General features: G+C 33.0%; 2 protein-coding genes across 2 annotated transcripts; one reads left to right on the plus strand and one right to left on the minus strand.

Annotated features, from left to right (window-relative positions):
* The first annotated feature begins 811 nt into the window (after nt 1-811).
* Nucleotides 812-4,729, plus strand: LOC126720874 (disease resistance protein RPM1-like). Its single transcript, XM_050423711.1, has 2 exons — nt 812-2,822; nt 4,449-4,729. Exon 1 carries the CDS (start codon nt 1,244-1,246, stop codon nt 2,222-2,224), a length of 981 nt encoding a protein of 326 aa, XP_050279668.1. The 5' UTR covers nt 812-1,243; the 3' UTR covers nt 2,225-2,822; nt 4,449-4,729.
* Nucleotides 4,730-8,489: 3,760 nt separating this feature from the next.
* On the minus strand, nt 8,490-13,663 carry LOC126720875 (MDIS1-interacting receptor like kinase 2-like). The gene is made up of 3 exons (XM_050423712.1): nt 10,782-13,663; nt 8,723-9,393; nt 8,490-8,588 (listed from the first exon to the last, which is right to left on the minus strand). Exons 1-2 carry the CDS (start codon nt 13,630-13,632, stop codon nt 9,011-9,013), a joined length of 3,234 nt encoding a protein of 1,077 aa, XP_050279669.1. The 5' UTR covers nt 13,633-13,663; the 3' UTR covers nt 8,490-8,588; nt 8,723-9,010.
* Between the last annotated feature and the right edge of the window lie 10,510 nt (nt 13,664-24,173).

Below are 24,173 nucleotides of genomic sequence, written 5' to 3' on the forward strand. Positions count from 1 at the left end.
GCCACGGTTAAAACGCGGCTTAAATGAGTGTCACAGGCCTTCACAATGGCAGGTATGGCCGCACTTTTTAAACGCGGCCTAAGGTTCAACCTTGGGCTGCGTTTAAAACGCGGCCTAAGCCCGTACCCTTAGGCCGCGTTTTAAACGGGGCTATAGGACCCGAGCTTGGGCCGCGGTTAAAAAGTGCGGCCATAGGACCATCAGTCCTATAGTCACGGGTTTTAGGCCACATTAGAAACCGTGGCCTAAAAAAACATGGCTATAGGCTATAGCCACGTTTTTTTGCCATATAGCCGCGTCTTAAAAATGCGGCCAGAGGACCTTTTTTTTGTAGTGAGTATAGCTTCAAATCAACTAGTCAAGGATCAAGCAGTGGTGCACAGAACGTTAGGTGGAACGACCCTCGAAAGGATTCCCTTTATCTTGAGGATGCAGATGTTGTAGGCATTGAAGCTCCTAGAGATGAATTGATTAACTGGTTGGTAGAAGGACCGTCTGATCGTATTGTGGTTTCAGTGGTCGGAATGGGGGGACTAGGCAAGACTACTCTTGTAAAAAAGGTCTATGACCACCAAATAGTAAGAGGACACTTTGATTGCCATGCTTGGATCTTAGTCTCTCAATCTTACAACATAGAAGATCTACTAAAGAGCATAATAAAGCAATTTTGTGAGGCCAGAAGGGAGTTCCCATTGCCAGGAATTGACACAATGGACGAACAGTCATTGATCAATATATTAAAAGACTATTTACGGCAAAAGAGGTATGTGGTCGTATTTGATGATGTATGGAAAATAGACTTTTAGGATGATATAAAACATGCTTTACTTGATAATCATTTGGTTGGTAGAATTGCAATCAACGTAATTGGGAGGTTGCTAATTTTGGTAGAAAATCTTCACCTATTCATGTTTAAGAGTTGCAACCATTGCCTCCCAATGAGGCATGGGAGCTTTTCTGCAAAAGGGGGTTCCAATTTGATTTTGGAGGACATTGTCCCCAAGTGTTGGAGAAATTGTCTCATGAGCTTGTGGAAAAGTGTGAAGGATTACCATTAGCAATTGTTGCTATAGGTGGTCTTTTGTCAACCAAAGACAAAACTATCTTGGAATGGCAAAACTTGCAAAATAGCCTTGGCATTGAGTTGCAAAGAAATCCACATCTTTCACCTGTCAACAAAATTCTATCCCTAAGTTTTGAAGACCTACCATACAACCTTAAGTCTTGCTTCTTATATCTTGGTATGTATCCAGAGGACTACTATATTAATTGCATAAAGTTGATTCGACAATGGATAGCTGAAGGCTTTGTGAAAGAAATTGAGGGTAAAACATTAGAAGAGGTTGGACGAGAATATTTGACTGAACTAATCCATAGAAGCTTGGTTCAAGTAACAAGGGTTGACTTTGATGGAAAAGTTAGACTATGCCGACTCCATGATCTCTTCCGTGAGATCGTCCTCCAAAAGATGAAGGGTTTGAGTTTTGTTCATGTTTTATCAAAACAAGAGTCCAAGTTTGAGGGACTAACTCGTCGTATGGCTGTAAATAGAGTTTCATACAGTGTATTGAAGCTATTTAAGGACACACATTTTTCACTTTTATTGTTCAATCTTGATGAATTGCCAAAGTCATTTATGCATGAATTTTTTGCTAATTTCAAACTTTTGAAAGTAATGGATTTTGAGGATGCTCCATTGGATTTCATTCCAGAAGATGTGGGAAGCTTATTTCACTTAAGGTATTTAAGTTTGAGAAATACCAAAGTAAAATTGCTTCCAAAATCCATAGGAAAGTTGCAAAATCTAGAGACTCTAGATCTGAAGCAATCCCATGTTTATGAAATACCAGTTGAGATCAACAATCTTCGTAAGTTGCGACATTTCATAGCCTACAATCGTGACTTCAAAATAGACTTCAGTTTGACTCAAGAAAAAGGTGTAAAGTTACAAAAGGGTATTGGGTGCTTAAAGGACTTGCAAAAATTGTATCATATGGAGGCGAATCATGAAGGGGCAATTGATCTTACTACTGAGTTGGAAAGCTTGAGACAATTGAGGAAGCTAGGCATGAAAAATCTTACAAGAGAAATCGAAAGGGCTTTGTGTGCCTCTATTGAAAAGATGAACCACCTTGAATCTCTAGATGTAACCTCAATAAGCAAAGACGAGATATTAGATTTGCAATCTATTTCATCTCCACCTCAATTTCTCCAACGCCTCTAAATACAGGGGCGATTGGACCAGTTACCTAACTGGATTCCAAAACTTCAACATCTAAGTAGATTACTAATTTGTTGGTCAAGGTTGAGTGATGATCCTATGAAAGCCTTCCAAAATCTGCCAAATTTATTGGAGCTCAGAATCTTTAATCAGTCATACAATGGAGAGCAATTGCAATTTGAGATAGGAGGGTTTCCAAAACTCAGATTACTATGGCTTAGGCACTTGGATAAGTTGAATTCATTGATTATAAACGAAGGAGCATTGCCCCTTCTTGAAAAGCTTCTGATTGGGCCCAGTCCGCAGTTGAAGGAAGTACCCTCTGGAATCAAACATGTAAGAAGCCTCAAAAGCATTGAATTTTGGGATATGCCCAAAGAATTTGAAGAAAGTTTGGATCCTGAGTAAGGATCATGTCATTGGATCATAGAGCATGTACCAATCGTTTATCTCTGTCACGTGGTTGGCAAAGGATATTATGACTTTGACACTCGCATTCTCCATTCCAAGCACTTGGAGAGGTCAAGAGGGCTAACAATAAACCATATTGATAATCACAAAGACAATAATAGCAACAATATCAATGCTTCCGTCGAGCAAGGTTAGTGCAATTTTGCCAAAAATTGGCTTTAGAGTCGATAGCAGATTTTTTGTATTGGTATTTTCTTTTTGGGTGAACAGTGTGAAGGAATTGCGATGTTGATTTGTATTGTAAATTGCAATGATTTTCTTTTTGTTATTATTATTATTTTTTTCTTGTCATTAGTAGAAATATTTGATTCAAAACCTACCATTTTTAATATCATTGTGGCATTCAAAAGAATCAAAACTTGCTTATTTTGTTAGAACCCATTTTCCTCTCACTTGTATGTGTTTGTTTGGTTTTTTTTTTTTTTTTTTTTTTTAATGGCTTATTTTGATATTTTTCTTAGATTGCAATCTGTGAAAATTACTTTGCTAGCATATTGGATGCGTGTTGGGAATTGTACTAGATAATAGTTGTACCATTTACAAAAGAAGTGAGAGATGCGAAGACAGTCAAAAAAAAAAAAAAAAAAGGTAGCTCCAAAGATTGTACAAAGTTGCACTCTGACCCTTATTCAATGGAAATTAGGAGATCTGTTGGGATAAGATGTACATCGCGTAACTCTGGGAGCCTGTGTATTAGTCACGAGATGAAGCTTGATTAGTCATTTGAAAATCTTGTAGAAACCGTGTCCGTATAGCGACCCAGTACAGTACTAGCTGATGAGGAATATTTATATGAGTAAGAGAGAGCCACAATTGAATTTGAAGACAGTTAGCAAGTCAAAAGTACTAACGTTGGGGACGTTGTGAGGGAAGAGCACTGTTTTCTTTTACCAATTTGAGGAGCTTGGCAAGTGTGACATTCAATTGGCTTCAATGCCTTGTGGCTTGCTTCCTTCTATAACGCTCTCTTTTGTGATTTTTCTGCAATTTAAAGCTTCTGGGTCTTTCAAATTTTGTTATTATGATGCTTGTAGTTGTATATGGTTTAGGATTGGGCTTATCTGTATAGTGAATATTGAATAGTGTATAGTGTATACTCATTGTAGGTTTCTTTTCGTTATAAATTCAAGTCCAGCTCAATCACTAGGCAAGTTAGGCAATCCCCTAATTGGGGAGAGAGAGCTATTAGTTCCACCCTCCATCCATAATGAACCCCTGCCCTCCTTGCTCTCTTCCTTCTTGCATTCTCTCTATCTAGAAACAAACCAGACTAATTTTGGACTCGGTCTGTTAACAGAACCTTGAAAATGAAGGTGACATTGGAAAGCAGCTCCTCTGTTTTCCATGTGACATCCAAAATAAGCTCTTACAAACAAAATCCACTAGTGCGTATTGTCCCAGACATTTCTCATCAATAAACTAAAATCTTTTAGAGATCGGGGATGATTTGATATCGACAAGATGGTAGTGTTGAGAGGCAACAACTGAAGTTTGGTTCCTAGTTCTAGGTGACAGTGTTTTGCTGGTGATCACAATTACCAGCAAACTGTGAAGGCAAAATTTTGGTTACACTTGCTTTTTCTCAGATTGATTGGGGAGGGTTTGGAACACATTCCAAAAAGGAAGTTCAATTAGATGGCTACGATTTTAACTTTAATTTTCATGTTGGTCAAATTTTAAACTATATTTTTCTTTGGTTAGAGCTGTTAAAAATTAAAATCTATTTATGGTTCTCGTATCTGTTAAATGATTGCAGGACAATAATGCTCAGCTCTGATGCCACTGGAAGACTTGCACAGAAAAACCAATTGTTTTGTTGGTACAATTAATCAGCAAAATGGGACATCTCAATTGGTTTTATGTTGTGCTAATTATGTCGTTGTTTCATAATCAATGGTAGCACTACTAGTCTAGATGGACAAGGTGCTGCTTTTATGTGTTGTACAATGTTTATGATTCACTATAATTTGTTTCATATGCTGAATTATTCAAGAAAAGTATTTGTGGTGTGTATATCCAGTAATGCCATAATGAAATATTCAGGGTAAGTTGTTCAAATAGAATTTTGAATTTGTTTTATTTGACATTTCATTCATCACTATTCACCAATCATAAAGAGGTAATTCAAATATTAATTTATGAAGTGATAAAAACTCACCAATCACAACCATTGCCACAACACTTTGTAAGCTTTACTTAGTAAAACTTGTAATACCTTTAGTATTTTCTTTAAAAATAAAAAAATAAAATTTGGCACATTATTCACATCGATTTAAAATAGAAATTTTTGGCATTTGCTGAGAAGTAGAGCGTAAAGTACTCATTTTGAGATGAGCTTGGGATTTTATGAGGCTTTCATTTTTTCACCTCCTTATCCTTCTATAAGTCAAAAAAGTCTAGAGCATTGTGCTTGATAAGAATTGTGCTCTGGCTCATTCAAGCAATTCACCACATCTAGGGTATCTAGATGCGCCAAAAATGACTTTGACAATTTCAATATATCATTAATCTGTCATGAAAGTGAGAGGAAAAAAAAAACTGTTGGTTTCACTTTAAGAGTTTTTACTTTTTGAGATGCAAATAGTAGAGTAGAGAAAGGAGAGGGTTAAAACCACATATATGAAACATCATAAAAGATGTCATTATCACTAGACTATCATTTGAATCGTGGGTTCACACCAAATTGAAAAAAATATCTTACACACCAAGTTTAATTTATGGACCATTCTTTGTTGCAATGAAATGTTACACCAATCGTAATGAAATGCTACAATTTTTTTTTTTTTTTTTTTTTTTTTTTGGAGAAAAATCAACCATAATTTGGAAATATGTTCATGCCTCATTTTTCTTTGGGCCTCAAATGGCCCAAGTCTAAAGATCCAAATCCGTAAACCAACAAAGCTTGGATAAAATGGTCTAGGTCATGCACTCATTCGGCCAACAAGAAAAGCCTAACGTAGTAGAACCAAAAGAAACGTCAAGTGGGCAGCCGATATTACGAAGTTCATGCCCACTTACAAATGGGAACCTAAACTAGCTCTTGAAGGGTGGCCCAACTCATGGCCTAAGCCCATAATGGGTCCAATCCATTAAAAAACGTCACCCTGGAAAATGCAAATTTCATGGAAGGGAGAAGGTATTTGGTATCAAATATCATATCAACGGTATCAAAATCCTCCTAATTGATTTTCTAATAGATCATTACTGCTTGGAGGACGGTGGAGAGGTTTTTCGCCGTGTTCTTCGATTTCCTCTTCAATAACACGTGCCGGTATTATCTTGCGTTTGCTTCTCTCTATCCCTTATTCTTTGCTTTTAATTACTGTTGTGTTGTGATTAAATTATGGCTTAGAGTAATTTACTTGTTTGGGTATAGCTTATACTTATCATTCCGCACATACATTATTTGAATATAAGCCTGTGTTGGTAATTTTGAAATTGGGGGTCTAAACATTCACAAGTATTTTACACATTAAGTGAACTTTCAAAAAAGAAAAAACTATTAATAAAAGGTAAAATTGTAGTATAAATTCTTTGCAAAATTTTATACAAAAAATTTAGTTGTTGTAAATCATTAATGTTGCAAAATATGAATCACAGATATCAATTAATTGTAAAAACTGAAAGTTTTATTATTAATTTGTTATAGGAGCCAAAGGCCTTGTAACTAAATTGACACCTCCCTATGTACAAAGTGCTTGGGGTCTAGTGGAGAAAGGATTCAAGCTGAGGAGTTAGTAGCATGTTGTAATTATTTCTCAAAAAAAAAAATTGTTATAAGAAACAACTGATTTTTAGAAATACATCCAAATTAAATAATATTGTATGAATGAAAAAACACCAAAAGGAAAAATAGATACAAACACACAAAAAGAAATACCAAGATTTACGTGGTTCGGCCTTTGGCCTACATCCACGGGCTGCAACAAGAAAAAATTTCACTAATAAATATAGAGAATACAAAATGGTGTGGAAGCATTCTCACAAAACCCAATCCCATTACACCCAAAATTATTCTTTCATACAAGTAGAAGCTCTCTCTCTCTCTCTCAATACAAATCAGAGGGCCGATTACAAAGTTCGAGACTGCACCTAAAACAAGAAGAAGTTTTCGCTTCTCTAAAATTGCTGCACAGCCTCCTTCACACAGCCCTCCTCAAAGAGATCTGTCACACTCGCATTTTGCCATGCCACTCCATTCCTTTACAATTTCTGCTACACCCAAACTGTTAGACTAGCCACACAAACCAAATAAGAGAGCATCAGATATATATTTAATCAAGAGGAAAACAAAGTGAACAAAGACGGCTGAATGGTCAACCCAATATTTGACAAAACTCCAACTTAACTTGAACTCAATCAAACCTGAAAAGCAAAAAATCCTCTAGGTTATCTCAAATTGCAAATCCCCTTTTCAAAATATGAATATAATGCAAAATCTAACAAATCGTCACCATAACTCAAATTCCACCGTACAATATTCTAGACAAGTTAATTAAATAATTTCTCCTTAATCCAAAAATAAATAAATAAAAATTTTTCCAAACCGTACAACCATTCTCCACAATGGAGAAATTTTTAGATCACCAAATTTAATCAAATTCTGGTCCACCTTGTAGAGAATTCTCTCAAGCCACAAATGTTTCAAATGCCAAATCAAAACTAAGCCCAACCAAAAGACCCAAGTTCAAGTTATTTCCAAATATGTCAATAGGCTCCAAATGCATTCAAAGATGGTCTTAAAACCAAATTAGAGGACAAACGAATGAACAAAATGCACGTAATCCCAAAGTAACTCCAAATATGCCAATACAAGCAAAATGCATCCAATTACTCTCAAACACAATAGTTTTAGCTTCTTAATATCCTTTTGTACTTATTAATTTTGGAATTATGAGTTATTTAGTCTCTACCTCTTTTTCCCAGGACTTCATCCTTTAAATCTAATCCTAGCTTCAACATTGTCTTTAAAATATCTATGACCACCTCCACAAAAACAAACAAACAATTAAGAAACCATTTATCAAAAACCAAAAATAAAAAATCTAATTATAGGAAAACTCCACAAGGTCAAAAACACTAATACAACAACCAAACCTGTAATAAATTTCTAGCTACAATCTCATGGCAGGAATTGAATGAAGTAAAAGATTTACATTTAAAGATGGGATTTTTTTTTTCTTTTTTCCATTTAAAATCCTTTTGTAGGTTAAAAAAAATGTTGCTAGTTGTCGGGAAGTTATGACTTATGTGAGAGTTCTACGCACCTAAAATTCTATCATCCAAAATCTAAAGACTTTTTGGACAAAAGAAAATTTTTGACAATTTCATACCACCCGTTCATTAAAAATAAAAATAAATATAAAAAAATAAAAAAAGCCAGGGCATTTAAGTTTGTCTTGATAGCTTGTCAAAGTCTAGCCATGTGTTTCATAAAAAAATTTTGTTTTTTAATATAGCAAATCATTTTTCATGAACTTCGATACAAATTGCATGCTTCTAGTGTTTTTGTATTCATGAGCTTAAAATATATATGTAAAAAACTACCTGGGCTGTAAAAGGATCTCAATCAATCAAAGTAGGTAATTCATGCGCAATGCTTTCCTTACCTCCCCTAGTTAACCTCTTCCCTCCATTGCTGCTTATTTAAATTAAGGCTCCCCAGCTCAGTTTTGCTTGTTTCCTTGGCCTTATCTTTTGAGTTTCTTTCATTTCATTCCCATTGGAAGAAAGTTTCAATGCATAATTGTCTAGATGTATGGAATCCCATTTTACATTGCCATAGGCCTAATTGGCATATTTTGGATAGTAACAACGAGAGGGGAAGTCCTGTTTTTATTCCTGTCTTGTCGATGAGTTGTGTGGTCAGAAACAATGAAAGCAAGAGTGAAGATACCTACGACATTGGCAGAGTGAGACACTTGAGAAGAACTAATTCTTTAGAACTTGATACAACATCTCAAATAGCAATCTTAACAAAACATAATCAATAATAACTGTAATAAAATAGAAGGAACCCAAAGAACATACCATGATAAGTTCGAAGCCAATGTTCTGATTGACCTTGACCAACTATGTTTCCCACACCTTCAGAAAGAGCTCGGCTTCCATTTGGGTTGAAGAGCTTAGGTCAAGAGGCATGGAGGCTCCAACAATAAGATGGAGGCTTGGATGGGTCAAAGATGAACAATGAAGCCGCCGAAGATGAATAGTCACGCGAATTGTGGTTTTTGAAGTATTGGCCTCATAAGTATCTAACACTTTACATGAGGATGGAATGTATATAAGCAAAATATCATACATGAGATATGTAAACACTTATGAAGCTTCATTCAAATTCCCAAGATCAATGAGCTCTCTTAATGTGATCATGCGCAAAGGCTTTGTGAAAGGGAATTTCCAATTTAATAGTTTCTGATAAACTTGTTGCATGGTGGGACGAGATTGTGGACTGGTGTGTAAGCATGCTAATGCTATCTTTGCCACTAAAACTACCTTCTCTGCAACTCTATTTGTAGGATGTGCAAGACGTTGATCCAATATATCTTCTAGAGGCACATCATGGGACAATAATGAAAATGATGATGATACAAATGATGAGATCAAATCACCCGGATGCCTTCCAATAATTACTTCCAACGCAACTACTCCAAAGCTGTAAACGTCACACTTTTCACTTACTTCCATTGTATATGCATGCTCTGAAAGTAAGATACACGAACACCCAATAAAATTATAAAAAAAATTATAGATATACATACATAAAAGGTATATTCATTTTAAATTTGGAATATATTCAATTTATAACCAATTTAATGATTACTTTTTTTTAGAAATTTAATGATTACTTATGTAATAATATTTAACAAAGCTAACTAAATAAATCAAATTAACTTTATAACATACATATTCAAACTGATTAAACTCAGAAGTGATAATAAATTATATATGAGCCAAAATAATAATTTCTTTTCATCATCTTGTCTAATCAACTCTATCTAAGTCAATGTTATTATCATGTTTATCATCTTGCAAAATTATTTTTTTCATTGACATTTTCTTCATTATTATCAACAATTACTATATTTTTTTTTTCTAATAAATTTTTCTTTATATTTTTTCTTGGCATTCTAACTTTTTAGACTTATAACAATAATAAAAAAAATAAAAAAATAATTATATTTTTATTTAATACATTATTCATAGCACAAAAAAAAAATTTGTAAATATGAAAGTGAATTGTCATGTGTATAGTCCAAGTTTTGTAGGAGAAAGAGAAGAGGGGGAAAAAACTCATGGAAATGTTATTTTATTAGACTCAATTAAATTTCCCATTAATTTTTTGTTTAAACAAAGTCTAAAAACTTGTTTTTCCAAAAATTGTGTTAAAAAAAAAAAATCTAATAAGTTGTTTAAATAAAATAAAACCACAAATTTTAACCCAAAAAAAAAAAAAAAAAACTCATTTTAAACTCACATGTCTACACATCGTATATAAGATTCACTAATACTATATGATTTATACAATACACACCTATGTATCGGACGATTAATAAGTACTTATGATACAGAATGTTTTGTACATGGTATGATACACATAGTACAATACATATCACATATCTACGATAATGACAACTATGAATATGACTAGAGACACAATATTTTACATAACTAGTGATTTAAAATACTATGACGATTTATGAACACTTACGATACAAAATTTGTTGTACACGATATGATACACATCGTACAATACAGATTGCGTATCGTACCATACTAACAATTATGAATACGACTAGAGACACAATATTTTACGTAGTTAGTGATTTAAAATACTATAATTGGTACTAAAAAAAGTGGTGTTAGAAAGTTTATGTAAAAGCTAAAAGCCTTGTAGCTGAACTAACATCTTCTGATGTTTCTAGTTGAAACGCCTAGCATTCAAATTCCCCCACCCCTAACTATCAATTTATCTAAAGCAAGAAAAAAAGAAGAAAGTTTATGTATAAGTGATGTTACTTCAATCATAACTTGTCATATTAGCAATTGTGAAAATTTTAATGTTGCCAACATTACTTAAATAACATACCTGGAGCAGTGTATCCAAATGTACTAGCAAACGAAGTCCAATAAGATGTGTCAGAACTCATAATCCTAGCTGTGCCAAAATCAGAGACATGAGATTCATATTCTGAATCTAGTAGAACATTCTTGCTTGATATATCACGATGAATTATTGGACTAGAGCAGTCATGATGCATATAAGATAGAGCACTTGCCACACCTCTAACAACATTTACCCTCTTAACCCAATCAAACTCCAGTGCTAATTCATCATTGTTTAGTATCTTTTCCAAGCTCCCACCTTCCAAGAATTGATAAACTAAAAGCAAGTGTCTTGGATGTGAGCAAAAGCCATGAAGCTTTACAATGTTGTGGTGTCGTATTTCAGTTAGACTACATATCTCACTGGTGAAAACTTTTAGATTGACCACACTATCTTCTGAGAGTGAGTGAAGTTTCTTTATAGCAACAACTTGACCTGTAGACAATTCAGCTTTATAAACAATTCCATGGCCGCCTACGCCAATAATATGTTTGTCATCAAAATCCTCTGTTGCTTCAATAATTTTTTCATAAACCATTTTCCCATCATAGCTCCACACTGCAAACATATTTTGATGTTCTTCTTCTTTTGGCTTAATTTTTGTCTTCATCTTTCTGGAGCGAATATATAATGTGATTCCAATAATGATAAATATAAGTAAGACAATGCCTAAAAGGGTTGAAATAAGTTTCATGACTTTATTCCCCCTTTTGACATGAGGATTGTGGCTAATTGCAGAGGGACAAGCCTTCAATCCTGTGGTATTGCCACACAAACCCTTGTTATTTCTAAAAGCTTCAATAGGTGCCTCACAAAATGCTTTAGTATTCGGAATAGGACCCCGAAGTTGATTGTAGGACAAATCAATGGATGTCAAGCTTATCATTTGATAAAAACTTGATGGAATAGATCCAAAGAGCTCATTGTGGGAAAGATTCAAAATTTCTAATTTTTTCAAATCTCCAAGTTGTTGTGGTATCTCTCCCGTTAGAAAATTTTTACTAAGATCAAGATTTTGGAGATATTGTAAATTGCCTATTTGAAGTGGGATGTATTTGCTTAAGTGATTGTTGCTCAAATTTAATAACCACAACTTTTTACAATTCCCTAGTTCGGGAATTAGGCCACTTAGACTATTTTTGGCAAGATTAAGCCGTTCTAGATTTGGTAGCATTCCAAAATTGTAAGGAATGTGTCCAGAAATTTTGTTATTGTCTAGAAACAGGTCTATCAAAGACGTCAGCTTACATATTTCCTTTGGAATCTCCCCATCTAGCTTATTTGAGGAGAGGTTGAGCACATGTAATTGAGTTAAATCTCCAAGCCCAGAAGATATTCTACCTGAAATTTGATTGTTAGAGACTTTTAGGCATGTCAAGTTTTTAAATTGCCCCGACTTAATTGAAAGCTCACCATAAAACTTATTATAACTCAAATCTATGTATACTAAGTTGGGGTATACACCACCGAAACATTCTCCAATATTTCCAGTAAGTTGATTTTTTTCATGTAGGAATCTAACTAGGCTACTGCAGTTTTGTATAGACTTTGGTATTGAACCAATAAAATGATTATGTTCTGCATTGAAGATCTCAAGCACTCCACCAAGGCACACATTTTCTGGCAAATGGCCAGTCAATTGGTTATCTGATAAATCAAAAACTTTTAATTGAGTGACATTGTTCATTTCAAAAGGAATGGGACCACTTAACTTATTATTGAAAAATGTTAAATATGTGAGTTTGGTTAAGTTTCCAAGAGAAGCAGGAATAGCACCTGTGAAATAGTTAAAAAATAAATTAAGGTCAGTCATAGAACTTAGCATTCCTAATTCTTGATAGATGGAACCAGAAAGTTGGTTCCATTGAAGATATAGAGTATTTAGGTTGCTTAAGTTTCCAAGAGAAATTGGGATGGTACCTGTGAGATTGTTTATTGATAACGCAAGGTTAGTCAGAGAACTTAGCATTCCTAATTCTTGAGGGATGGAACCAGAAAGTTGATTATCATAAACAACTATACGGAATAGGTTTGTTAAGTTTCCAAGAGAGGCAGGAATGACACCAGTGAGACTATTTGAAAATAACTCAAGGTCAGTGAGAGAACTTAGCATTCCTAATTCTTGAGGGATGGAACCAGAAAGTTGGTTCTCATAAAGATATAAAATGGTTACTTCGCTTAAATTTTTAAGAGGAGCAGGGATGACACCTATGAGATTATTTAAAGCTAACGCAAAGAAATGTAGAGAACTTAGCTGTCCTATTTCTTGAGGGATATGGCCACTCAAATGATTTTGACTGAGGTCAATGGAGTCAAGACTTGTTAATTTTCCTATTTCAGAAGGAATTCTCCCAGTGAATTGATTATCGTAAAGGTTAAGATAAGAGAGTTTAAAGAGGTGACAAATATTTGAGGGAATGATCCCATATAGTGAGTTGTCAGAAAGGTCAAGACTGAGTAGATTGGGAAAGGATTGAAAGCTAAGATTGTGAAGCGTACCTATCAAACCGTAACTTGAAAGGTTTAGATGGGTGACGCTTCCAGATTGGTCGCAATTTATTCCAACCCAATTACAAGGAGTGGTTCCAACCCAGGAGGACAAGAGAGACTGGCTTTTGTTGTGAAGGCTGAGTTTCCAGTTTAAAAGAACCACCGCTTCCTTTGATTCCTCTGCTATCTTAACCTTTCTGTTAGCATAAGCAAAAGGAGAAGTAACGGAGGAAACAGAAGCAGTGGATGAGAAAACCAAATCAAGGATGATGACAAGAAGGAGGACTAAGAGTAGAGATGAAATGAATTGGTTGAAGAGCGGTTTCTTTGAAAGGGATGTCATTATGGTTTGATCTTTTTCTAGAAAAGGATCAACTATGGTTTGAGTGGTAAATGAATAATTTCAAATGGATTGAGTGGTATTTATAGAAGGGATTGGTCCGACTGGTTGGTTAAATTAATTTAGAGGATTCTTCTTGGACCCCATTACGTGGTGGTTCTGATTATCAACGTTTGCGTTGTTGATTTGATCATATGACCATTAAATCAACTAAATAAGTACCTCTTGTGATTTAAAAATATACACGGATATAGGTGTACTAAAAACATTCAAAAAGTGACCAGGGAAGGGATGGCAAAGGCAGCAATAGTAGAAACGACAACATAGCTCATAAATCTGAGGACCTGGTTAGTACTTCTCGTTGTAGTTCAGCCTTAGCCCATAAACGACAACTTTCTTATAAAAAGGGTTATGAGTTATAACCAGGAAAATTTCCGTCCTTCAAAGTTCTAACTACTTTGCAAGAATTTTCTTTAAACCATTACTTGAGAGCCCATTGCATAATTTTTCTTGCTGTAATGATCATTGCCTTATGTCGTAAGCATTACTTGTCATAATAGGTTATGATCTTTCAATTGAAGAAACTAGTTGATGTTCTGTGTGATGCACGGTGTATTTAATTATTTTATAATATTATCTTATTTACCATATACAATATTTATTAAATGTTATAATAATTAGGAAAAATCAACTTCAATTATATTATATGTTGATTATTGCTTGATGAATTAGCATTTATTAATTATTTTCACTAACTTAAGTGCATCAATTTATTTTTTTTGCTAAAATGAAATCTTAAATGAATAAAATCTTAAGAAATAAGCCACATAATAGAAATTTAGGTTATTACCTTTGAATTTCGTACTTATAGAAATAAAATTGACTTAGATGCCCTACTCTCGTTTACTTTTCCATGTAGCCCGTACAAAGAAATTGCAAGAAAATTGTACAATTAGAATGGGAAAAAAAAAAAAAAACAAAACAAAAAACAAAAAACCAAAAAAAAAAAAAATGTATGGAAGATGTTAAGACTTTATGGGTTATATTTTGGAACACCTCAACAAATATGGCCTACATGTGCTTATATATAAAAGTTTTGTGAATACAGTTAATATTTCATTGCCATAGGACTTAGGAGGTCAAGGACCAAAATGCATAATGATTTGTGGGGTTTGGAATTGTTTGGTATGAAAATGTTTTATTTCAATTTATGTAAAGGTTTGCAAAACCAAATTTAATTTAAAACTTTAATACTTCGTTTGGTTGAGGGATAAGAAAAGGTGAGAGGATAGAAACATTTGGGAAACTGAAAAAAATAAATAAATAAAAAATAAAGGAATGATTTATACTTTACACCAAATGTGTTTGGCATGGGATAAAAAAAGTAAAAGTATGGAGAGTAATTATTTATATTATATTGTGCACTTATTATATAAAAGTGGACGGATAGGGAAAAATTTTGTAATGGTCTTCTGATCAATGCTATCCCCTCCCATTTTATTTCCAATTGGGATGGAAAAATAAAAAATAAAAATAGTGGGCCCTCTAGGTGAAAAACTCCAATCACCCAATTTTCATTTCTTTCTTTTTCACTCCAACTGAACAACAAGAAATCATATATATTTTTTTCTTTATTTTCACTCCTTGCTTTTCATTCCAACCAAAACACAACATAAATATGATTGTTGAAAAGGCGCTATAATTATGTTGGATATATGCTTTTGTTTCTATTTAGGTAAATTATAACTTACTCACCTGTGGTTTGATCGAAATTTAAATTGCCTACTTGTGGTTTAAGAGTTAGCACTTTGTCCATTTGAGATTCACTCCGTTAGGCTTCCATTATCCACCTCTGTATTTTCACAGTACCATTAAAAACACAAAAATAAAAAAAAAATAAAAATAAAAACAAACAAAAACATAAAAACCAAGATCTAAAAGTATATTTCTTAAAATGATGAAGTTTTGGATTAAAAACATTCTTCCTCTTCATAAGAACATTTTCAAGCCTATCAATCCTAACAAAATTGTCAAAGGGATATTCTTCCTCCCTTTAATCAATGAATGTTTGAATTTTTGCATGTCTTGACTTATGGATGTTGTGCAAATCATAGATGTTAGCCTCTTACAAACTAATTTTTAGGCATATTTTGATATGATAAACTTATTCTAGACTAGACAAGACCAAATTATTATATTATGGGAGAGAGGCCATGGGGAGATTAAAGCTTTGGGCCATCTAATCCAACTGGTTCATCTCCAACTCCACTGCTGTGCTTGAATGGGGTTCATTTTGGGTATTACCAAGAGTTTACGAAGATGAGATAGAAGGGGGAAATGTAATGATTTTTAATTTTATCATAATTTTAGTTTTACTTCGAATTTTTATGAAATAATGAATTTTTAAATTTTGGATGTAGAAGTTAGAAATGTACTTATTGTTTTAAGTTTCTGTTGTGATACACTCCATGTCGGATGCCACTTTGTATATTACACTCCTTTAGCATTTTCCGCACTTTCAAGAGGATTTCTATATATATCTTGTTGTGAATTACGAATAAGTGTTCAACTGCTGGGAGGAAGTTAAATCTCAGCCACACTAAACCATCAATTACAGCTAAACCAGGACTATCAATCAAAAAAAAAAAAAAAAAAGCAATGCCAAATACACAACATTTTTCACAACAACTTTAGCAATTGTTGAGTTGTCAAGTTTTTATTGATTCTCATATTAGAATATCCCCTTGAGAGTTTTGTTTAGATCAATAGGCTTGAGAATGTTCTTACGAAAAGGAAGAATGTTTTTAAGCCAAATCTTCACCATTTTAAGAAATATACTTTTAAATCTTGGTTTTTATGTTTTTGTTATGTTTTTTGTGTTTTTAGCGGTACGGTGAAAGTATAAAGGTGGGTAACAAAAGCCTAATGGAATGAACTTCAGGTGAGCAAAGTACTAACTTTTAAACCACAAGTAGGCAACTTAAATTTTAGCCAATTCATAGGTAAGAAAGTTATAATTTGCTCTTTCTATTTTCTCATGCATGATTGCTAGAGTAGACTCTTGAGTCATGACCATTTCTCTAATTGATGTTTGGTGTCCTTCCAATTATTTTCTTGACTAATTTGCTTTTATCGCATGAATAATTGGCCGTGTATTTGGAGGGAGGACTAGAGAAAATATTTTATGAGACGGTTTCAAGAGACCTATGTCTCAATGATATATGTGGGCCAAGAAACTGGAAAAAATAACAAAATAGCCAAAACTTGAAGGGCCAGTAGGAGGCTATGTGATGGTGTTCCTGGACACCATCATATAACTGCCTGCTACCAGGCAACAACTATGTGAAAAATCTCATTACCCTCTCCATTTCCTTTTTCCATTTTTCATCATCTCCCTTTTCACTCTACCAAAAACAGCATACAAGTGATTGTCAAAAAGGCACCAATTATGTTGAATGCTTTTGTTTTTATTTTCTCCTGTATGATTTGTTAGAGAAAACTTACAACCATTGCTTTAATTAATTTTAATCAATGTCTCTCCTTCTTTCACTAATTACCATACTGTTTGTAGTCTGATTCACTTTGTAGAGAATGCAATTTCATTAGAATAATATACGATGAAAAAAAAAGTAGGTACACTTTTTTTTCCCCTCCTTTTCTACTTTTTCTTTTTCTTTTTTTTGACCGGCCCCGTCTTCTTTTCACACAACTTTTCTTCTTTTATGTGCAAAATGTATTCATAATTGTATAGTGGTGATAACAAGAAAGGGGTAGGTAGGTAAGGATAGGTTGTTTGCAAGGGTGGTGAGCATTAGCATTGAAGAATGCTAATGCTATATCTAAGGCCTTTTTGGCATTTCATAGCTCAAAAATCTTTGCATCAAAAAATAGTATACCTCATTATTGCAAAATTTTTTGCAATAGTGCTACAGTACAATTCTAAACTTAGAATTGTACTATAGCACTATGGTAAAAATATATATTTTTTATTCCACCCCTTTTCCGTTGGAATCAGATCCTTAGCTGAAAAAAAGTGATGATGTGAAAAAAATAATAAAGAGAGATTAAAAAATAATATTTTAATGAAAAAGTAAAATAATAGAGTTTTTGGATGTAGGGTGTATTGTAAAATTGTATGGTATAATTGATAAAGTAATTTTTTGAGATAGTAAAATAGGATAGAGTAGCATTCTTCAATGCTGATGCTCGACTAAAAACTATTTCACTTTTTTTTTTCTTTTTTTTTTTTCACAATTCTAACGTAACTATAAAATTTTTTCTATTACTTATACATAAACTTATAATTTTTTTTCTCTACCACTTACACTCTACCACGTTACAGTTTTGACAAAGAAATTGTGAAATAGTTTATGTTTTTTCACTAAAGAACAGTGTTTTGGGCTATCTGATTAATGTTAACTTTTCTTCTTTTCACACACCCGCAAGTGGCAGACAATTAATTACGCTTTCAATTGGTTTTGTTACTTAATTAAAGCATGATTACTAACTTAATGTGGCATTGTTTGGGTCCAAATCCTATATGATTTTGGATATCAATCAATTTGTTAGCTTGTTTGATTACATCAACTTGTCAAAGATTTAGGAGGAACTAAGGGTTCATCGTTACCATGTGGCATTATTTTATTAAAATTGATAACGTTCAAGTTACTTAAAGCAAGATTAATTAACAGGATCCCCAATTTGCCTAAAATTGAGTGTTATTCGACTCAATTATTATACTAAATAGTTTAAACAGTCTTCTACTCAGCTTATAGTAGCTGTGTGTGTGTGTGTTTTTTTTTTTTTTTTTTTTTTTTGTTGTTGTGTGTGTTTGTATATAATCATGTATATATGTATTTATTTATATGTTTATAAACATATAATTTAAAATCTACATATTTTATAAGCCTAAGTACAATTATTGAATTAATACCTGCAAGCTTAGTTTTAAGTAAATGTGTATCTAGTGCACTTGCATCTATGGACATAGCAACGTCACCACTAAGCCCAACAAGCGTGTGATTGAAAACGTTTATAAGTGGAGGGGTTGCTGAGTTGCTCACCATAAACTTTGAAGTCATTAGGCTTTTTAGTTTTTACTCCTATGACTTACACCTTCAAAAAATTTCATAAGCAAGTTTAGCTCTAGCATCAACTTTGAGATTCATTTTAGTTTTTATTGAATATGAAACCACAAAAAACAAAAATATGAAAATTTTAAATTCAAAAATTAAAGTTGACAAAGAAGAATTTGGAAAAAAAAAAAATTTGTTGTATATATTTTAAAGACATCCTATATATGTCTGTGTATATAGGCTAGGTTAGATTAGCTTGCCCATCATAGCTGTAAACTAGGGCTCTTAAGTCTCAATCCATTCCTTAATTATTCATGAAAATCCATCTATTCTTTAATTATTCATCATTAGGGTTTATATTAACATATCTGATGAGTCCAGAAAAATCATTAAGGTAGTCCATTAATATGGACAACCTTGCATCATTAGTAGACCATCAAAGATAATTGCTCAACACATTCAATAACGACTATCAAAGGTCTTAAACTCTCATCAAGACAAAAAACGTTACAATCAAGGTAATAATTACCCTAATTTATGTATAACAACTACCTAAGTCACCTATAAAAGGGACAATCGGTCTCACTAGCAAGGTATGTCAAGAAACCACTACAAAATGCTATTTATAGTAGAAAAGATATGGGCTGATACTTACTTAAGCATCGGAGGCTCTCCCACTGAGCACAATCCGGTGGTCTCTTCGATCAATTCTCTTTATCTTGCAGGTCCCACAAGATCGTCTAAAGCTCCGGATTGGATGAGTGATCCAACTGACGATTTTGGCATCATCAGTTTGGCGCCGTCTGTGGGGAGATTAGCCATTAAGCTCTTCCTACAACAAAGGGTTACTCTTTTCAATTTGGAGTAATGGACGCTAAAGTGCAGTACCAAATAACCCAAAATATCACTCCAATCAAGGAATCCTCCCATTTGAATCTCTAATACACTACTGGAGCACCTTCGTCGTTTTGCTGGTGAAGGACACATGTAAAGAAAAAATCCTTCTCATAAATGAATGGTAAATGGATGCATTCCATGGGCTAACCCACTAATACGTCCATTGAGTACAATCACTCAGGTATGTCTGACGTGATTCTCCTTATAGTAATATTTTTTTTTGGTAGAATTGCGTATTGCCTAAGATCTTAAAGTCTTACTGTTTAGGTGACTCTAAATAAGGCATAAAATTTTCTTGGAAACAATTACATTATAGCTATCAAATCATGTATTTACAAATTGGTATTGCATAACTTAATTTTAGGTAAGTCTTCTAGAAAATTTTCTTAAAAAGGAATGGTTCCAATTAAGCAAAGCACCTATCAACTACAGAGATAATAGATACATGCATAACAATTCAAATTCTTTTAGAAACTTACCATAATCGTCGCTACACCAAAAATAGTGAATGATTTCACAAGAATGGTTTTAATCTCATATTACTTGTTTCAAATAATCACAAAATTAAAAGAGATACACTTATCCAAAAGAGGGTTTAAATATTAGTATAACTATGAAGTTTAAGAATCTAAAGCCTAGACACGAAACACACTATAAATATATAGTCAAAGAAAGGAATAAAAAATATCCATGGCTAAATACCGGCAAAGTATTATGATCTTGAATACAATTTATGGCCATTAGAAAGGATTTTATTACCTTTCCTAATATTGTAACAAACCGTTGATAACATCCTAATTGATATTCAAGCATTATGGCTTTTTATATCACTTCTTTTCTTTCCTAATACATCTTGCTAAGATAGGAAAGATGGAAGCCAAGGATAATTGCTTTGCCAAAGATAATAAATCTTAACTTTCTGCATTTGAAAAAAGTAAAACCAAAATTTATTATCTTAATAGAATTATAGTGTGTCATAATTCTGAGCACTAAAAAGGTGTATTGGAATCTTATTGCTTGTCTAAATTATAAAAATAAAAAAAAAAACTGCTTTAGGTATTAAACCCGAAGTTATTCAATTTCGATTTTTGAAGTTAAAGAATTTCTGGATAAAGAAAGTTAGTGAATACTCCTATATGTTTTTACTTTCTACAATTAGTTTCCTAATGGAAATTAATTTTATAAATGCTCCTTAGAGCAGTCAATTAAATGTATAAAACGTTATATGTTTTTACTTCTAGAATGGTCAATATCATTAGATATAAGATGGTTTAAAAAATATGATAATGGCATTATTTTTGGGTCAAAGGATCCAGATATTCAAGGAATGCAAGTTTGTAAAATTTCATAATTCAAAAATCATTAGAATTTATGCCAATATACATAAAGATATTATTTAGTATCAGTATATTTCTTCTTGAAATAAATTCCATCATCATTACTAAGATATGAAATTTTATATCTTGAAATGTTCCACCATAGAATGAACAAAGTTTACCATTCAAACTTTTCCATGTATAATTACATGTTACTTTGACTTTGAGAATGGAGAATTTAAATTGTTCCATTTATACATCCCACCATATGGTGTCATGAAAACTTTAGTGGTATCTATATGTCTATGCATCATAATTTCATAAATTGAGCCATTATTTTAGTGCTCAATACGAACTAAATTACGCTTCCTTTGTTTTATACACACATACATATTTGTCTTACATAGTCACTTGGAGGGATATTGTGCTAAAGACTATGTCATGGACGCATCAACATATGCCATCCTCAAAATTAAGTAAATAATTCAAACATTTGTGGTTAATATTATTTATGCTTGACAATATAGCTCTAAGTCTAACACTTTGCACAGTAAAAGTACTAAACTATTCACTAGTGTAACTAGGCTAGCTTGATTGTACCTATATTCTTAAGAAATTGTCAAGAAGAACTTGCCAAGAAAAATATCAAAAACCCTTAAGTGGAAAAGGGTAATACAACCAAAGGTTATGAAAATTCCTTTGACATCACAAATGGGGAGTCAAGCCTCAATAGCTTTGAAGCCAATATCAACCCACCAAAGAAGAGCTCGTTGAAAAGAAATCAACTTAGAAGGGTACCCAAAGTACCACATACACACATCTAAATCACTTGCCATGTGAACAAAGTGGTTCCAAGCCAAGTATGCCTATTCTAAGATCCTTGCAAAGGTGGGCTCAGATATTCAATTTCTAGAAAAAGTCCCAAGGCAAACAGGTAATTAAACCTTACTCACTCTCTCTCTTGTTAACTTAATCTTCAAAACTTGATTTTGATGTGTGTAATGTATATATCTTAAATTTAAGGAATTGCATAAGTTACCAACTAAATGAGAAATGAATCTAAGGCAGATAGTCAAAAAAAATAAATAAATAAATCCAAGGAAATCCTATACTTTCCTTTAGTCTAGCTCTATAATTACCGAGACTGTAAGAAAGGTGAAGTCAAATTCTTTTTAAAATATGCCATGTTGAGGCACTAAAAAGTGGAACCAAATATCATTATGGTTTTACCATAATAGTATTGTAGGACGTGATGAATTGCATTATTTAACAATTCAACCCTTTCTATCCTTTAAATATCTGCAACAGTTTGTTATTTTGATAGTTAATTACTTATATGATTTAGTAAGGTCAAAATAGAGAAACTTGAGGTCTAGAATAAAAGATTCGCTACACCATTTAAAAAAAAAAAAAAAAAAAAAAAATTCATGACCGTTTCTCTAGTTCATATCTTACCAACTTATTGCACATGCTGTCACAACATCAAACACTTCTTTTTATCTTAAAATCATTTTTGATATACTTTGGACACTTGAGTATCCAAAATAATGGACATATCAGCTTTAACTTTGACACTTTAAAGAAGCATATAGTTAGTAGCTTTAGTCTTCATATATCATAGTATACTTCTCTATGATTCACATTTAGTTCACTTCGTCAAAAGATATCTATTATAGTTCAACATGCAATTTGCCTATTTGGATATTGTCATTCCTAACAAAATGCAGCAAGCATTATTGAGGTGACTCATTTTGAGTACACAATTAAAGCTAAGATTAAGCCCTAAGAAAGAAATATACGGGTTCAAACCATGACAGATTATTCATTTGGTTATCATCAAACAAAGGACTGCACCCTTCATGTTTGAACGAGGACAAACCCTTTGGTCGTCTTCAGATACTATGGACAACAACGATAAAAGAACATAGGATGACCTTCATCCTTTGATAAATGAAATATAGCCTTGGAATGACCTCGATGAATTACCACAATGTGGCCTAGTTCTCATCCCTTCAAATGAATGAAATAAGAGAGATCTAGGCCCTCAACATGAAATATCATGTTAAGCTTAACCAAAAAAAAAAAATCTCAAAGGAGGAGAACTCGGCAAGGAGACTCCAATGGTAAAAAGAACGATGTACGTGTCAAAATAACTCATCAAGAAGACTACAACAATGAAAAGATTGAGGTATGTACACAATAGTATCGTGATTTAAGGTCTCTTGCCGAGGTAACTCATTCATTCCTTTCTTTTTAATTAGCCATGCCATATATTAGCTTATTATAACTAAGTGCAAATCAAACTTGCATGATTATCTACAAATATGTATATATAGAACATGTTGAAAATATTGCTACAAAATTATTACAAATATCACAATTAATATGGCTATATATATTCTTAGTAGCAAATGTTTCATCGTCATGAGTCTGAGAGGTTCTATTAGGTCTCCTAAACTTAAAATGCTAGATGATCGTGTTCACAATATGGTCATGATTTTAAGTCTCGATAAATTTCCTCTATCTCCGTCAACTCACCAAAATCTTTTTAAATTGCTTTGAAAATTATATATGGTGCAAGCAATTAACAAAGACCAACTTAAAGAAGCATGTAGTCAAATAGCTTCAATCCTTTTTATATCATAGAATACTTTTCTATGATTCATATAGAATTCACTTTGTCAAATGACATCCATAATTGTATAGCATGCAATTGCATATTCGTACATCGTCATTCCTAACAAAATGTAGTTAGCACTTTTGAAGTGACTTAACCGTACAATTAAAGAAAAAGGAAGAGGAAATTGCTATTACAAACAGCAATGGCCATAGTCGTCAAAGCACCCAAAAAAAAATTGAAGAAAAAGAGATCTAGGCCTTAGACATGAAGTACCATGTTGAGCTTAAAAAACCTTGAAAAGAGAAGAGCTCGTCATCTTAAAAAAGGAAGAGCTAGTCAGGAAGATCCCAGCAATAAAAAGATCGGGGTATGTGACAAAATAATATCGTCATTTAAGGTATCACATTTATCTCTGTATCTTTTATATTCGTCTATAAAAATTTACACCTAGTAAGGTTCCATGCAAAAATATATGCATTATTAGACAGATCACAAAAGAGGTAAAACTCTAGGATGACAAGGAAATAAGAAAAAGGTCCACCTAGGCTATTGGTAACTTATTATTTATATATGAATTGTTCTAAAATTCTTGTATAACCAAGTCTTGGCAAGTGCATGTGCTACTTAATGCAAATA

Source organism: Quercus robur, chromosome 4 (assembly GCF_932294415.1).
Source record: "Quercus robur chromosome 4, dhQueRobu3.1, whole genome shotgun sequence".
NCBI lineage: Eukaryota > Viridiplantae > Streptophyta > Magnoliopsida > Fagales > Fagaceae > Quercus > Quercus robur.

What these genes read in the sequence shown, in the direction of transcription:
- LOC126720875 (XM_050423712.1), bottom strand. Translation starts at nt 13,632, where the DNA reads ATGACATCCCTTTCAAAGAAACCGCTCTTCAACCAATTCATTTCATCT. An exon ending in ATTTGGATACACTGCTCCAG is followed by an intron (nt 9,394 to 10,781) that starts GTATGTTATTTA and finishes TCTTACTTTCAG; the next exon opens with AGCATGCATATACAATGGAA.
- LOC126720874 (XM_050423711.1), top strand. Translation starts at nt 1,244, where the DNA reads ATGTATCCAGAGGACTACTATATTAATTGCATAAAGTTGATTCGACAA.